General features: G+C 43.4%; 1 protein-coding gene across 1 annotated transcript in view; it reads right to left on the bottom strand.

Moving 5' to 3' along the window:
* ccdc149b (coiled-coil domain containing 149b) overlaps window positions 1–16,392 on the bottom strand; it is a 35,121-nt gene extending 18,729 nt beyond the window's left edge. Inside the window, exons 1-5 of the mRNA XM_060924899.1 lie at window positions 16,276–16,392; window positions 9,109–9,270; window positions 6,778–6,816; window positions 6,539–6,646; window positions 4,921–5,037 (exon numbers count right to left, since the gene is read on the bottom strand). Coding sequence (XP_060780882.1) covers window positions 4,921–5,037; window positions 6,539–6,646; window positions 6,778–6,816; window positions 9,109–9,270; window positions 16,276–16,326 — 477 coding nt within the window. The 5' untranslated portion in view covers window positions 16,327–16,392. The remainder of the gene's footprint in view (window positions 1–4,920; window positions 5,038–6,538; window positions 6,647–6,777; window positions 6,817–9,108; window positions 9,271–16,275) is intronic.
* Window positions 16,393–18,364: the final 1,972 nt, after the last annotated feature.

Raw genomic sequence — 18,364 nt, 5'->3', positions numbered from 1 at the left:
CTCTTTATGGATTTGATAATGGATGTGAAGTTTAGATTTGCGCCATTTTCTTTCAGTCTTTCTACATTCTCTCTTTAGCAGTTTAACAGCCGGGTACTGCTTCCATGGTGCTTTCTGCTTATCATTGACTCTTTTGATTTTGAATGGAGCAATATCATCTATAATTTGGGTCATATTTAAATTAAAAAATTCCAGTAAATCATCTACAGAGTCTGACATTTTGGTTGAGTTCTGAGAGAGAGCTTGCTCAAAGAGAGCACGTGTTGTCTTTTATGACTCTCCTACATATAGTCGTTGAGCTATTCTGAATGTGAGGAGACATAGAAACATCAAAGAAAACACAGAAATGATCAGATAAGGCCAGGTCAACAACAGTATTAGAAACAGTAAGACCCTTTGTGATGACGAGGTCAAGAGTATGACCACGAGAGTGGGTCGGCCCCTGTACATGTTGTACTAGGTTGAAGTTGTCAATAATTGCAAGTAGTTCTTTGGCATAAATGTTATCAGTATTATCTACATGCAAGTTAAAATCCCCAGATATAATAAGACAATCAAACTCTAAGCAAATGACTGATAACAGTTCACCAAACTCTTCAAGAAAAACTTTGGCTGAATGTCTCGGAGGCCTATAAATAGTTAATAATAATAATAATAATAATAATATGTTAGGAGAGCATGTAACAAGTGCACATAAGTGTTCAAAGGACGTAAAATCACCAAGTGAGGATTGTTTACATTGAAAAGAGACTTTGAATATATTTGCGATCCCTCCACCTTTCCCTTGTCGGGTAACATCCAAAAAATTAAAATTTGGGGGAGCTGCTTCGATAAGGGTGGTAGCACTATTTGCTTGATCCAGCCAGGTTTCAGTTAGAAGCAAAAAATCAAGATTGTGTTTGCAAATAAGATCATTAATTAAAAATGACTTGTTTAAAAGTGATCTAATGTTCAGAAGAGCTAGCTTTACAGAAAGTCTAGAAGTAATATCTGCTTGTGCACTCTGATGCTGTTTTAAAACAGGAAGGAGATTAGATTGGTTCACCCCCAGGGTTAAATGTGCTCTATGTTTTCTGTTTCTTATCAACACAGGAATAGAGAATGGCATAGGCACATTGGGTCCCAGCTGGTTTTCAACACTACACCCATTTGCAGGGACCCAGAGTACATCAAACAAGACTTTCTAAATGTTCCATTTGGTTTGAGGGTGAAAGGATTGGAGATGACATGTATCTTTTGGATGGTGAAAAAGATTTGTAGCCAGCTGAAAGTCCTGGACGAACACAATTTTGATGAACTGGGTACACTGCTTGTCGCGACAGATTTGGGCTGGAAAAAGAGAGTGTAGCCATTGGGAGCAATTTTTTCATGCTATTTGGGAAATCCATCCGAGGGGAAGTGGAGTCATCTGTCTTTGAATGTTGGGAGTCTTGCAGGTCAGATGTCTGTGTGTCCTTGATGACGACTTGCAAAGATGATTGTTTAGGCTTTGTAACTATGTCAGTCTGCGACATCTTATCAACTGTTTTCCTCAATGCTGGCTGAGAAAAGATTGCAAGTCTGTAATGGTCTACTAAGACTGGAATGTCTGGAACTGTATAAGATCAACAGGAACCTAAGGACCTTCATCCAGAACTCAATGGAAATGTGGAAGACAACCCTAGAGGCCAACTCAAAACCCATTGCCCAAGTCAACATCAAGTGCGGCATATACCAAGGAGATGCGCTATCACCACTGCTGTTCTGCATAGGCCTGAACCCCCTCAGTCAGATCATCACGAAGAGCGGCTACGGGTACCGATTCCGTAGTGGGGCAACAATCAGCCACCTGCTCTACATGGATGACATCAAGCTGTATGCCAGGAACGAGCGAGAAATAGACTCGCTGATCCACACCACCCGGATCTACAGCGATGACATAGGGATGTCATTCGGATTGGACAAGTGTGGCCGGATGGTCTCAAAGAGAGGCAAGATGATCCGGACTGAGGGGATTGACCTACCAGAGGGCAACATAGGTGATATCCAAGACAGCTACAAGTACCTTGGCATCCCACAGGCTAACAGAAACCATGAAGAGGCCACAAGGAAGTCAACCAGAGCCAAATACCTCCAGAGAGTAAGGCAGGTCCTGAAAAGTCAGCTGAATGGTAAGAACAAGGTCCGAGCCATCAACATGTACGCACTACCAGTCATCAGATACCCCGCTGGTATCATAAACTGGCCAAAGGGAGGAGATAGAAGCCACAGATATCAAGACTAGAAAGCTCCTCACCATGCATGGAGGGTTCCACCCCAAGTCCAGCACCCTGAGACTATACACTAAGCGGAAAGAGGGAGGCCGAGGGCTAGTGAGCATCAAGACCACGGTCCAGGATGAAACATCGAAAATCCGAGAATACATCAGAAAGATGGCCCCAAAGGATGAACTGCTAAGTGAATGTCTCAGGCAGCAGAACCCTGATGAGAGTGCAGAGGAGGAGGAGGAACAGACAACCTGGAGAGACAAACCCCTACATGGCATGTACCACCGTCAGATAGAGGAAGTGGCTGATATCAAGAAATCCTACCAGTGGCTGGATAATGCAGGACTGACAGACAGCACAGAGGCACTAATCATGGCAGCACAAGAACAGGCCATAAGCACAAGAGCCATAGAGGCCAGGATCTACCAGAGTAGATCAGACCCAAGATGCAGACTGTGCAAAGAAGCCCCTGAAACAGTCCAGCACATAGTAGCAGGGTGTAAGATGCTAGCTGGATCAACGTACATGGAGAGGCACAACCAAGTGGCTGGGATAGTATACAGGAACATCTGCAACCAGTATGGAATAGAAGTACCCAAGTCCCAATGGGCCATACCACAGAAGGTGGCTGAGAACAACAGGGCCAAGGTTCTGTGGGACTTCAGCTTCCAGACTGACAAACAGATCCTGGCTAACCAACCGGACATAGTGGTGGTGGACAAAGAGCAGAAGAGGGTGGTGGTGATAGATGTAGCGATCCCAGCTGACGCCAACATCAGGAAGAAGGAACATGAGAAACTTGAGAAGTATCAAGGGTTGAAAGAGCAGCTGGAACGGATGTGGAAGGTCAAGGGTTGTGTGGTCCCCATGGTAGTGGGGGCACTTGGGGCAGTAACCCCCAAACTGGGAGAGTGGCTCCAGCAAATCCCAGGAACAACATCTGAAGCCTCAGTCCAGAAGAGCGCAGTCCTAGGAACATCGAAGATACTGCGCAGAACCCTCAAACTCCCAGGCCTCTGGTAGAGGACCCGAGCTTGAGGATGACATGGATACCACCCCCCGCCGGGGGTGAGAAGGAGATTATTTATTTATATATATATGTGTGTGTGTGTGTGTGTGTGTGTGTGTGTGTGTACTGAAGCTTCAATATACATTCGAATTGTGAGTTTTCTAACTGAATGAACATTGGTAGACAAAGGCCTACCTGGTCAACATTGCTCAGTTTTTGAAAAAATGCTGTAATTGTTTTTTGTTTTTTCATTGTTGACCCCACCAGGGATTGCCTGCAGGCCAGGAGGACAATGTTAACATCTTGAATCTCATAATTTCAGCTAACAGTTGCTGCTTACTAAAATAACATTATACATAAAAATAACAACATTAAAAGATATTCACCTACAGCCTAGAATGCTGTTATTTTACATTTAGCCTACTTCAGGTAAGTCCAAATTCCTTCTTATTACTATCAGACTAGCTACTCAACATTACAAAACAAGTATTTGTCACATCTGGGAAAGGCAACAGGCAACAGGCAGAGGATATTTACATCTTTTGGTTCTTGAAACAAACGCTGTGATTTTTTTTCCCCTCTTCTCTGGCTTAATGTGGCAGAAAGATCACCAGCTCGGTCATTAGACAGTTGTTTATGATCACTATGGTTACCGCGACAGGCAAAGTCCCCAGCTCCCCTTAGGACCCCGGGGTCGAGATGGTGCGTTACATTTACATTGGAAGTCAGAACTTGGAGCTCCGAGCAACATAACCTCAGAACTGAGCGCTTCCCAGTTTAAAAACTGGGACATCATGGAACATGGAATTCGAAAAAAATGGCCAGTTAATGAAATGAAACGAAAACCCCAACGTTTATGCTGGGAGATGCTGGATTTCAATGCTTTTCCGACTTCAAACTTCCAACTTACGAGTATAACTGAACGCACCATTAGTCGCAGCAGAAACACCGCTGCTATCAAATGGATGAGCTGTGCAGTGTTATTAACCGAGAATTACGTGGAAAATGAACACCTTGCTTTCCCAACTCTGCAAGGATCTGCTCCAGCCTACACCGATTCAAGAAGGGGAAAATGTGGATTGATCACAGACAAGGCTGCTGCTGCCATTTCAACTTTGTGCTGCAGTGTAAGTTAGTCTAACTAACGGAACATTAATCCTCACTTTTTCTACCTATGTGTGGCGCCTTACGTAGGGACGGTGGGTGGGGGAGACAGATGGGGGTCACTATAAATCTGGGGGGGACATGTCCCCCCCGTCCCCTCTGCGCCCTTGAGTGTGTACATACACAAAGTTTGTGACTTTGTTCAAATAATCATCTTCTACTGGGAGGTGCGTTCACACACACAGCTCTGATAACGCATCATGTGACCTGTTTATGTTGGAAAATAAATTATATAGTGTCAGTAACATGATTACAGTAATACTGTACCTCACATGTTTATCCCACAGCGCTGATGAGATCTGGATCGTGATTGGTCAGAAGGTGGTGATTAATTTTCTATAACAGGTTTATATTCATGCACGTGTTCTAATATGTTATCGCTTCTATAGTAACAACTCGTTCATGGGAACGTGTACGGCAGACAGCAGACACTATGGATAATCAGATTTTAAAAAAAAGAATGATGAATCATTGATCTGTGAGCAGAAGCATGAGGATCACCTGCTCACGAGCTTTTTCCAGCTGCAGTACGAGATCTTCTCTCTCATGGGCCGGGAAGTGACGGACTCCGACCTCTTCATCACCGAGACGCTGTTTAGCGATGGTCATCCTCAGCAACTGCGCGTGCACACACACACACACACACACACACAGTGGGTTAGTTAACTGGGAATTCCTTGTTTTGTCACCCTCGTCCTATCCTGTTTAACTGAAACGAGCCGTTTGTCCTTATTTACCGTATTTTTCGGACTATAAGTCGCACTTTTTTTTCATAGTTCAGCTAGCCATGCGACTTATACTCCGGTGCGACGTATATACGGTTTTTTTTTTTTTTTCACCGCGGAATAACTGGAGCTGATGCCGAGTCTGACGACAGCCACGCAGAAGAAGAGGAAACGGGGCTTCGTCTGCCGCTGGAGGCAGAGTTGTTCAGAAGCAACACCGAGGATGAGGAATTCAATGGATTTGCTGATTTGGAGTGAAATCGCCAGCTTGATAAACTTGATTGACCTGTGTTTTATTAATGATAGGCCTATAGTTATTTAAATAAGTTATGTAATGATTTTAGCCAGTGCTTAATTTGTGAAGTGGGAGGTCCCGGAACGCAGGAGGTGGGTGGGTCCGGCAACTCAAAAAAAAAAAAAGGTGGGGGGTGGTTTACTATAACTTTACGCACACGCGCTTATTGTGTGTGTAAAAAAATAATAATATCAGACATTATGATCTTAGAAAACGCTTTAGTGACGAACAGTTACAGACAGTAATATGTCGTGATATGTTATAAAATATTATTTTTATTAGGCTATATATTAAATTATATATTAAATTTATCTTCTAAAATAACAGACTGTACTCATATCACAACCGGTTTATTTCACCATTGGAGATCAGATCACACAAGACATGAGTTAAATTACTCTTTTTAAGGATTTAAGTAGGGGATTTAAAAGCGGTTGTTGTTTTTTTTTTCACTAGACGGTTGTCTTTGGAGATGATATACCTATAGCCTACTTGACCTCTGATTTAATGAAATAAAATTTGACAAAAATGAAGAATGACACTCCTCGATGATGACTACAGCTTTAATAACACAGATGAAAGAGCCATGGGGCGATAATAAGCCCTACCGGTAAAAATAATCTAAAAGCAAACTGATTAATGCATCAGTAATAGGCTACTAATATTAGTTATAATAATAATACTATAGGCTATTAGTAATAACGATAGTGATAGTATTAAAGATAGTAGTAGATATTTAAAATAATCAGACTAGGCTACTTACAGGGCAAAGGGCGCGTTATCACTGCTCAGCTGTTCGTTTATTAAATAAACAATGCAGTCGCGCAGTAACCACGCGCTGCTTATCAGATACAATCACAGATTCTATGGATAGAATAACCCTTCAAAAAAGTGCGACTTATAGTCCGGTGCGACGTATATATGTTTTTTTCGTCTTCATAATGCATTTTTTGGCTGATGCGACTTAAACTCCGGAGCGACGTATAGTCCGGAAAATACGGTAATTATATTTGAATTAGAGTCAAGTTCATTATAAAATAATAACTGTGAGAGTGAGCAGGAGTGATTACAGGATGTGCTGAATATAGTGTGTGTGTACCTTGTTGTCACCTTGAACCTCTATTAATCGTTGATTCAGCTCTTTCAGTTCTTCACTCAGCTTCCTGTTCTTCTCCTGAGCATCACGCAGCAGCTGCACTAAATTCACCTACAGAATGTTCGAACACAGCACCGACTCCATCACTGACGCAGAGAGAGACAGGAACTACAGAATTACTGAAGTTTACCGGAACAAACAAACTGTGTGTAAAAGACGAGGCAGAGATGAAAGATACACACTTGGTTTCTCTTTTCTGGAGGTAAAGTCGGATCACCGTCCTGAAAACAAAAGAAAAGAATACAGTGAGTCACTGAATATGTGAACTGGTGAATCAGTGCAAAGTGAATCATCACCAAGGCAACCACTGACAAAGTGAATCATCATATCAGTGCATTAGTCTATTAGTGTGCATCAGGGAATTAGTGAGTCAATGTATCAAAGAAAACAATGCATCACTGAGTCAGTACATCAGTGAATCATTGAATCAATCGATCAGTGAGTCAGTACATTGGTAAGTCAGTGCAGCAGTTCATCAGTAAATCAGTGAGTCAGGACATGTGTGAATCAATGAATCAGTAAGTCAGTACATCAGTCAGTCAATCAGTGAGTCAAAGCAACAGTGAATCAGTTCATCAGTAAGCCAGGACATCTGTGAATCAGTGGGAAACAATGCAGCTGTAAACCAGTGAGTCAGGACAAATGAGAATCAGTGAGTCGGGTACAAATGAGAATCCGTGAGTCAGGTACAAATGAGAATCAGTGAGTCGGGTACAAATGAGAATCAGTGAGTCGGGTACAAATGAGAATCAGTGAGTCGGGTACAAATGAGAATCAGTGAGTCGGGTACAAATGAGAATCAGTGAGTCGGGTACAAATGAGAATCAGTGAGTCGGGTACAAATGAGAATCAGTGAGTCGGGTACAAATGAGAATCAGTGAGTCAGGTACAAATGAGAATCAGTGAGTCAGGACAAATGAGAATCAGTGAGTCAGGACAAATGAGAATCAGTGAGTCAGGACAAATGAGTGAGTCGGGTACAAATGAGAATCAGTGAGTCGGGTACAAATGAGAATCAGTGAGTCAGGTACAAATGAGAATCAGTGAGTCAGGTACAAATGAGAATCAGTGAGTCAGGACAAATGAGAATCAGTGAGTCAGGACAAATGAGAATCAGTGAGTCGGTACAAATGAGAATCAGTGAGTCAGGTAAAAATGAGAATCAGTGAGTCAGGACAAATGAGTGAGTCGGGTACAAATGAGAATCAGTGAGTCGGGTACAAATGAGAATCAGTGAGTCGGGTACAAATGAGAATCCGTGAGTCAGGTACAAATGAGAATCAGTGAGTCAGGTACAAATGAGAATCAGTGAGTCGGTACAAATGAGAATCAGTGAGTCAGGTACAAATGAGAATCAGTGAGTCAGGACAAATGAGAATCAGTGAGTCAGGACAAATGAGAATCAGTGAGTCGGGTACAAATGAGAATCAGTGAGTCAGGTACAAATGAGAATCAGTGAGTCAGGTACAAATGAGAATCAGTGAGTCAGGACAAATGAGAATCAGTGAGTCAGGACAAATGAGAATCAGTGAGTCAGGACAAATGAGTGAGTCGGGTACAAATGAGAATCAGTGAGTCGGGTACAAATGAGAATCAGTGAGTCAGGTACAAATGAGAATCAGTGAGTCAGGTACAAATGAGAATCAGTGAGTCAGGACAAATGAGAATCAGTGAGTCAGGACAAATGAGAATCAGTGAGTCGGTACAAATGAGAATCAGTGAGTCAGGTACAAATGAGAATCAGTGAGTCAGGACAAATGAGTGAGTCGGGTACAAATGAGAATCAGTGAGTCGGGTACAAATGAGAATCAGTGAGTCGGGTACAAATGAGAATCCGTGAGTCAGGTACAAATGAGAATCAGTGAGTCAGGTACAAATGAGAATCAGTGAGTCGGTACAAATGAGAATCAGTGAGTCAGGTACAAATGAGAATCAGTGAGTCAGGACAAATGAGAATCAGTGAGTCAGGACAAATGAGAATCAGTGAGTCGGGTACAAATGAGAATCCGTGAGTCAGGTACAAATGAGAATCAATGAGTCGGTACAAATGAGAATCAGTGAGTCGGGTACAAATGAGAATCAGTGAGTCGGGTACAAATGAGAATCAGTGAGTCGGGTACAAATGAGGCTCAGTGAGTCGGGTACAAATGAGAATCAGTGAGTCGGGTACAAATGAGAATCAGTGAGTCAGGTACAAATGAGAAACAGTGAGTCAGGACAAATGAGAATCAGTGAGTCAGGACAAATGAGAATCCGTGAGTCAGGTATGAATGAGATGATCAGGTAAGCAGTGAGTTAGTGCATGAGGGAAACACCGTATCGTTAATCAGTGAATTAATGAGGTGATTCATGGTTTCTCAGTGAATCCATCAGTGCACCAGTGAATCAGAAATAAGTGAATCAGGAAATTGGCACATCAGTGAATTTACAGATCAATATGATTTCAGCCTTAAGATAAAAAATATGATCTGAAAATAAAAGATGAACAGAACAGAGTAAATTGAATCACTCACGATAAGCTCTCTGTATTTTTTCTTCAGGCCTTGGTGGCGCTCTCGCAGCTGATTGGCCATCAGTTTAAACTGGTCTCGCTCCTGCTGGCAGGTGTCCAGCTCTTTGGACAGAATCAGCAGCGCCTCCTTCTTACTCTCCAGCTTTCTCTTACACACCAGGAACTGAGTGCAGGAAGGAAACACTCGTGTTTTTCATTAGCAATTTCCCCTCAGGGCAGAACCAGCAGAAACAAAAGAGCCGTGAAAAACATACACACACAGGTCAATGTAAGAGTTTAGCTGTTCATTATGTGACATTAGCTGAGCAGTCAGGCGTACAGTAGTGCTTGAAAGTTTGTGACCCCTTTAGAATTTTCTATATTTCTGCATAAATATGACCTAAAACATCATCAGATTTTCACACAAGTCCTAAAAGTAGATAAAGAGAACCCAGTTAAACAAATGAGACAAAAATATTATACGTGGTCATTTATTTATTGAGGAAAATGATCCAATATTACATATCTCTGAGTGGCAAAAGTATGTGAACCTTTGCTTTCAGTATCTGGTGTGACCCCCTTGTGCAGCAATAACTGCAACTAAACGTTTGCAGTAACTGTTGATCAGTCCTGCACACCGGCTTGGAGGAATTTTAGCCCGTTCCTCCGTACAGAACAGCTTCAACTCTGGGATGTTGGTGGGTTTCCTCACATGAACTGCTCGCTTCAGGTCCTTCCACAACATTTCCATTGGATTAAGGTCAGGACTTTGTTTTGGAATGGCCAAGTCATTCACTTTATTCTTCTTTAACCATTCTTTGGTAGAATGACTTGTGTGCTTAGGGTTGTTGTCTTGCTGCATGACCCACCTTCTCTTGAGATTCAGTTCATGGACAGATGTCCTGACATTTTCCTTTAGAATTCGCTGGTATAATTCAGAATTCATTGTTCCATCAATGATGGCAAGCCGTCCTGGCCCAGATGCAGCAAAACAGGACCAAACCATGATACTACCACCACCATGTTTCACAGATGGGATAAGGTTCTTATGCTGGAATGCAGTGTTTTCCTTTCTCCAAACATAACGCTTCTCATTTAAACCAACAAGTTCCATTTTTGTCTCATCCGTCCACAAAACATTTTTCCAGCAGCCTTCTGGCTTGTCCACATGATCTTTAGCAAACTGCAGACGAGCAGCAATGTTCTTTTTGGAGAGCAGTGGCTTTCTCCTTGCAACCCTGCCATGCACACCATTGTTGTTCAGTGTTCTTCTGATGGTGGACTCATGAACATTAACATTAGCCAATGTGAGAGAGGCCTTCAGTTGCTTAGAAGTTACCCTGGGGTCCTTTGTGACCTCGCCGACTATTACACGCCTTGCTCTTGGAGTGATCTTTGTTGGTCGACCACTCCTGGGGAGGGTAACAATGGTCTTGAATTTCCTCCATTTGTACACAATCTGTCTGACTGTAGATTGGTGGAGTCCAAACTCTTTAGAGATGGTTTTGTAACCTTTTCCAGCCTGATGAGCATCAACAACACTTTTTCTGAGGTCCTCAGAAATCTCCTTTGTTCGTGCCATGATACACTTCCACAAACACGTGTTGTGAAGATCAGACTTTGATAGATCCCTGTTCTTTAAATAAAACAGGGTGCCCACTCACACCTGATTGTCATCCCATTGATTGAAAACACCTGACTCTAATTTCACCTTAACTGCTAATCCTAGAGGTTCACATACTTTTGCCACTCACAGATATGTAATATTGGATCATTTTCCTCAATAAATAAAAGACCAAGTATAATATTTTTGTCTCATTTGTTTAACTGGGTTCTCTTTATCTACTTTTAGGACTTGTGTGAAAATCTGATGATGTTTTAGGTCATATTTATGCAGAAATATAGAAAATTCTAAAGGGTTCACAAACTTTCAAGCACCACTGTATGTGACATCTTCAGTATCCATAGAGGGTACAACAAAGGGGCGTGGCTTAGATGTACTGTTTTTCTTGAAGTAAGATCACGTTTTCTTTAATCACGGTATGTGAGCTGATATCCTAGTAGTAGAGTAGCCAATCAGAGCGCACGATTTCTCATATCCAGTGAATGTGGAGAGAATAAAAACGTGATCTGTGATGTCAAGCATTACACAAGTTTGTCCATCTTGAGTATCAGAATTATATGCAGATCAAGGTTTCAATTCAGTTTCTGCTCAAAGCTCATCACGAGATCACTTTAGTCTCTACAAGTCACACTGTACATCACGTCCCAAGTCATACATTACTGTAAAACCTGCTGGCTGTAAACAGTCTGGGCTCCATCCTGGTGCTCTGTAGATTTGTACCTAAAAGCTGCTGCTGTGATCATAAACGCGTCCTGTAGCTCATCCCAGGACTCGTCTTCACACTCTGCTCACTCTGAACATTTCAGCCCTCTCGGTACTGTCTGTCTGTGCTCTCTGATACCTGCACACCGGAGGGATTTATAATCACACTCTCCATCACCCAGAAGAGGACTGGGTCCCTGTCGAGTGTCAGCAGTTCCTCCTCAGATCATCTGGCCTCGGGTTCGTTCATTAAACCTACAGCTGCATTTCTGTAAAGCTGCCGTGTGAGAACGACAACTGTTAAAGATATACAGATCAAATCTGAGTGATAGATCAACTGACGAGGAACAGCACCTGAATGTGGTTGTTGAAGCTAATGAGCTGATTTGCACAGGACTCATTATCCACCAATCAGATTTCAGTATTGTTAAATACACAATCATTATAAGTCCAGGTGTACCAACCTGCATGAGATAAAACTCTTTTCAGCTTTCAGTTCAGTCAATAACGACAGATTATTGAAATTACCTGAAACGTCAGGAGGTTGAGCGATGATTGGGTTTAAATCGGTTTTAAATGCATCGGTCGGCTGGGTTTATGAGATCATTTCTATCCACATGGAAAACAAGGATCAGGTGTAAACACGTCTTAATTACTTATTTTTCCTTCTCACTCTGCTGGTGCTGTAAAGGGACAACATTTCTATGTGTGTGTGTATCTTTATAGGTTAGAAATAATTTAACATACATAATCAGACACTTAAAGCGTTTCCTTAAAAACTAATTAACCCTTTCATACACACAGTGTCCACGTTTATTTAAAACACTTAAAGATTTTAATTCTCTTCATAAAGACGTGAGAAACCGGACGAGTTTAAATGAACAATGTGACTTCAGGAAAAAGTTTTTTTTTTTTTACTCGAGCACATAACAGATGCTCATAGTTTTGCACTGCGTTTATATGCTTACTGTTTATTATCATTATTGTTTTTTTGTTGCTGTTTATTAGTATCATTAATTAGATTTCTTTTGGATCGTATACATGGTTTTTTTTTCTAATTATTTGATTATATCCTTAGGCTACTGAAGTGTGTTTTTATCTTTCTTTATGGACAGTTTTTAGCATTTAAAGAGCCAATTTTTGTTTTGGATAATGCTAATAAACAAATTATTATTATTATTATTATTATTATTAGGTCTCTCCCTTCCTATTCCTCTTGGTAGTCGACTTTGTACTGAAGAGGGCTCTGGACAACCAGAGGGGTGGTACAGAACAGAACAGCAGGCGTTTGACGGATTTGGATTTTGCAGATGATATTGCTGTCTTAGCCGAACAGTGTCGAGAGCTACAGGTAATGATTTATAGCCTAAAGGAAAATGCAGAGAAGGCTGGTCTTCGCATCAGTGTAGAAAAAATGCAAGTCCAGAAGATCAGTACAAATGAAGACACGCCTATATTAATAGATGGAACACCAGCTGAAGAAGTAGATCAGTTCACATATCTATTGAGTAACTTTTCAGAACATGGAGATGCAGAGACAGACCTAAAGCAACCACAGCTTTTAGCCAACGACAGTCAGCGTGGTCATCCAAATCATTCGGTATCTCTACCAGAGTTAAACTGTATCTTGCAATAGTCGTACCGACAGCAATCTCTCCTGCTGAAACTTGGAAAGTGACAGTGAAAATGGTTCAGAAGTTAAAATGTGTTTCACAGAAGGTGCTTTTGAAAAATCCTGGGTATACACTGGACAGACTCGAAAACTGCCCTCGTCTGGACTCCAAGAGGTGGAAAACACCCGAGAGGATGTCCAAAAAAAGACACGGAGAGACACATTCAAAGAAGATCTCAACAGACGTAACATTCAGTGGAGCTCAATAGAGTCTCTTTCAGCTGACAGAGAAGGATGGAGAGAACTTGTGGTCCTTCACCCATCCCAGGGCTTGAGGAGCGAGCTAACATCATCATCATCATCATTATTACTACTACAACACTCCAAAAATATCACCTCCAAATCACTCATGAGAGAGAGAGCAAGAGAGAGAGAGACACACACACACACACACAGAGATGGAGAAACAGAGACAGACAGAGAGAGAGAGAGAGAGATGGAGAGACAGAGAGCGACAGAGAGAGAGAGATGAAGAGACAGAGAGTGACAGAGAGAGAGAGAGATGGAGAGACCGAGAGCGACAGAGAGAGAGACAGAGAGCGGCAGAGAGAGAAACATGGACAGAGAGAGAGAGAGAGATGGAGAGAGACAGAGATGGAAAGGCAGACACAGACAGAGAGAGCGAGAGAGAGATGGAGAGAGAGAGATGGAGAAACATGGACATAGAGAGAGAGAGAGTGACAGAGAGAGATAGAGAGAGAGATGGAGAGACAGAGCAACAGAGATGGAGAGACAGAGACACAGACAGAGAGAGAGAGATGGAGAGACAGAGCACGACAGAGAGATGGAGAGACAGATACACAGACAGAGAGAGAGATGGAGAGACAGAGAGCGACAGAGAGAGAGAGATGGAGAGACAGAGAGCAACAGAGAGAGAGATGGAGAGACAGAGACAGACAGAGAGAGAGAGATGGAGAGACAGACAGAGAGAGATGGAGAGACAGAGCGACAGAGAGAGATGGAGAGACAGAGCGACAGAGAGAGAGATGGGGAGACCGAGAGCGACAGAGAGAGATGGACAGACAGATACACAGACAGAGAGAGAGATGGAGAGACAGAGAGTGACAGAGAGAGATGGAGAGACAGAGAGCAACAGAGAGATGGAGAGACAGAGAGCGACAGAGAGCGACAGAGAGATGGAGAGACAGAGAGATGGAGAGACAGAGAGCGACAGAGAGATGGAGAGACAGAGCGACAGAGAGATGGAGAGACAGAGCGACAGAGAGAGAGAAACATGGACACAGAGAGAGAGACAGAGTGAAAGAGAGAGACGGCGAGAGAGAGAGAGAGATTCCTGTGACTGTAATTTAACGTGATCAGGTTTCTGTTGCTCTGTAGATTGTTGGTGATTCTCTCTGATAAACTGCACGACATAAATTTAACTTTATTACTGAAGATTTTTACCTAAAAAAAAAACAAAAAACAGCTGCACTGTGAAATAGTGTCTCACACTGAGGAACTTTTGGTTGTCAATATTAAATATTTTAGACCTGGATGTTAATTATTTTCTTTAATTGGAAATTATTATTATTATTATTATTATTTCAGGTATGATGTCTGATCCCTCGTGGTGCTGCTACACACGGATAATTCATTTTAACAATTCTATATTTTTTACTATTTATTTTATTGACATTATTGCTATCCGATAAATCCATCCATTATCTGTAGCTGCTTTATCCTGTTCTACAGGGTCGCAGGCGAGCTGGAGCCTATCCCAGCTGACTACGGGCGAAAGGCGGGGTACACCCTGGACAAGTCGCCAGGTCATCACAGGGCTGACACATAGACACAGACAACCATTCACACTCACATTCACACCTACGCTCAATTTAGAGTCACCAGTTAACCTAACCTGCATGTCTTTGGACTGTGGGGGAAACCGGAGCACCCGGAGGAAACCCACGCGGACACGGGGAGAACATGCAAACTCCACACAGAAAGGTCCTCGCCGGCCCCGGGGCTCGAACCCAGGATCTTCTTGCTGTGAGGCGACAGCGCTAACCACTACACCACCGTGCCGCCCACAATTATTGTTATTTTTTGTCATTATCTTGTTCTTTTTTATCATATTATTTATTAGAATGACTCACTGTTTACTGAAGTGCAGTTTTTGATGATTACATTTATTTTATTATTATGTTTATATTTTTTGTATAATTTTTCAGAGCCCTACTGAAACTCATATTGTATGCTGGAGGTGTTCTGAATAAAGATTCCTCTCCACAAGCAACAACAACAAAACTCATCTGGATCTGTTTTTAAATCATTGACACACAACAGCTTTGATCTTCTGCAGCTTCTGAGATAAAACCACAGGTGGAAGAGATGAACCCTGAAGGGTCCAGTTCGGTACCTTTAGTTCCCTGTGTATCATTAAGTGTGTCTGGGTCTAATGAGCATGATGGAGATTTGTTTAATCCTCTTTAGTGCCTTCTGCTCGCGTCTCTCTAACAAATCTTCCCTGTGTGAGGACCCTCTCTCCTCCTGCTCACTCATCACCGAGGACCCTCTCTCCTCCTGCTCACTCATCACCGAGGACCCTCTCTCTCCTCCTGCTCACTCATCACCGAGGACCCTCTCTCCTCCTGCTCACTCATCACCGAGGACCCTCTCTCCTCCTGCTCACTCATCACCGAGAACCCTCTCTCCTCCTGCTCACTCATCACCGAGGACCCTCTCTCCTCCTGCTCACTCATCACCGAGGACCCTCTCTCCTCCTGCTCACTCATCACCGAGGACCCTCTCTCCTCCTGCTCACTCATCACCGAGGACCCTCTCTCCTCCTGCTCACTCATCACCGAGAACCCTCTCTCCTCCTGCTCACTCATCACCGAGAACCCTCTCTCCTCCTGCTCACTCATCACCGAGGACCCTCTCTCCTCCTGCTCACTCATCACCGAGGACCCTCTCTCCTCCTGCTCACTCATCACCGAGGACCCTCTCTCCTCCTGCTCACTCATCACCGAGGACCCTCTCTCCTCCTGCTCACTCATCACCGAGGACCCTCTCTCCTCCTGCTCACTCATCACCGAGGACCCTCTCTCCTCCTGCTCTCCTCTCCCAGCATGGACCGAGAGTCGGTACTGAAGCAGCAGCGCGTTATGGCCCCATCAGCCCCAGAAGGGCATCAGTGCACAGCCCTCACTGTCTCTGCAGGGGAATGTTATTGGGACGCGCACTGCCCTCACCTCGTTCACTAGCCCTTGCCAGTCGCTCTCACTTCTTCTAGAAGGATCCATTTCGCTTCCTCGATTACACCGAGCATGTAGAGGAACCCCAGACGTGTCTCCAGGTCAGCATCTTCCCCCAGCAGGACCCGCAGCTGGAGCTCCGCGCACTGCATCACTTCCGGTGGTCACGACCAGCAGAGCGCGCGCTCGAGGGGCGCGTCCCAATTCACACACTTCTACCCTACAGAGTGCGCCAAGACAAAACCCTAGAAACCAAGGGTGCGTCCCAAACCGGACTGTGTAGAAAAGAACTCAAATGTTATTGTACGGGCGGCACGGTGGTGTAGTGGTTAGCGCTGTCGCCTCACAGCAAGAAGGTCCGGGTTTGAGCCCCGTGGCCGGCGAGGGCCTTTCTGTGCGGAGTTTGCATGTTCTCCCCGTGTCCGCGTGGGTTTCCTCCGGGTGCTCCGGTTTCCCCCACAGTCCAAAGACATGCAGGTTAGGTTAACTGGTGACTCTAAATTGAGCGTAGGTGTGAATGTGAGTGTGAATGGTTGTCTGTGTCTATGTGTCAGCCCTGTGATGACCTGGCGACTTGTCCAGGGTGTACCCCGCCTTTCGCCCGTAGTCAGCTGGGATAGGATCCAGCTCGCCTGCGACCCTGTAGAAGGATAAAGCGGCTAGAGATAATGAGATGAGATGAGATGTTATTGTACATCAAGATAAAAACTCAAGTGAATTTTAAAAGAAAAGGTTAAATAGACTGTATGAATGTAAGGCAGTCTTTGGTTTAGATTCACTTTATTCATCCCACATCGGGGAAATTCACGTGTTACAGTAGCAAGAAAATGTCAAACAGATAACAAATAAAACTGAAATAAAAATTAGACAAACGAAGGATTAAATACAGAGGGCTATTTGCATTATCTACCGAGAAAAGTATAGAAAAAATGCCTTATTGAGAGGCTCGGAAAAATTGCACATTACAGGTAGACTCTGTGTATATACACACACAGTGTTCGAACTATGCCGATATTTTCGGGGGGTCCCTTTTTTCCCCTTGGGGTGTGTGTGTGTGTGCTTGCGCTTGTCTCAGAGTGCAGATCTCCAAACACATGAGAAGCCTATCTTACGCACATATCTCATCAGGGGAAATCGTGTCCGCATTGGCATGTTCAAAAAACAACCTCGCGTCAACAATGATACCACACGCAAGAAAAAAAAAACCACAGTCAGGCTACTCAACACATCTGATCCACAGCAGCACCAAAGCATCGCTGGAAATCATGTCAACAACCAATCTTCCATTTCAACACGTGTCAACAAACAAATGGCACCACAAACATGAACGAATCGGTCAGCAGCAGTCGTTGTCATATTGGTTTATTTTATCTTTGATGTAAACTCAACACTTCGGATATGCAAATGCTTCCCGTTACACACGATTGCTATGTCAATAAACATCATTTTGCCAATATTTTAGAGACCCCCCAACATTTCCCAAATCATGTTTTCAAGGGATCTCATGTCTGTTTCAGGGGATCTCGGATCCCCCGAGTACCCCCGTAGTTCGAACGGTGTACACACATATATACATAAATAATATTTATATATGCATAAAAATAGTTTAGGGCCTATATTATTGCACATAATAATTGCATTGATGAGAGACGGCAGAGGCAGTAGTGGTGAAGTAGTGCAAAATAAATGACAAACAGGTTATTGTTGCTACGTTACAAGTTGCAGGTGTTCTACAGTCTGACAGCAGCAAGTATGAATGACCTGCGGTATCTCTCCTTCTTACACCGTGGGTGTAGCAGTCTACTACTAAACGAGCTGCTTAAAGCCCCCACAGCCTCATGTAGGGGGTGAGAGGGGTTATCCATGATAGAGGTCAGCTTGGCTAACATCCTCCTCTCACCCACCACCTCAATGGAGTCCAGAGGACAGTCCAAGACTGAGCTAGCCTTTCTGACCAGTTTATTAAGTTTCTTCCTGTCCCTCTCTGAACTTCCACAGCCCCAGCAGACCACAGCGTAGAAAATCGCTCATGCTACCACAGAGTCATAAAAAGTCCTAAGCAGTGTGGTTTGTCCCAATGGAAGAA

Source organism: Neoarius graeffei, chromosome 7 (genome assembly GCF_027579695.1).
Source record: "Neoarius graeffei isolate fNeoGra1 chromosome 7, fNeoGra1.pri, whole genome shotgun sequence".
NCBI classification, from domain to species: Eukaryota; Metazoa; Chordata; class Actinopteri; order Siluriformes; family Ariidae; genus Neoarius; species Neoarius graeffei.
This window is presented reverse-complemented; position numbering and strand designations above follow the sequence as displayed.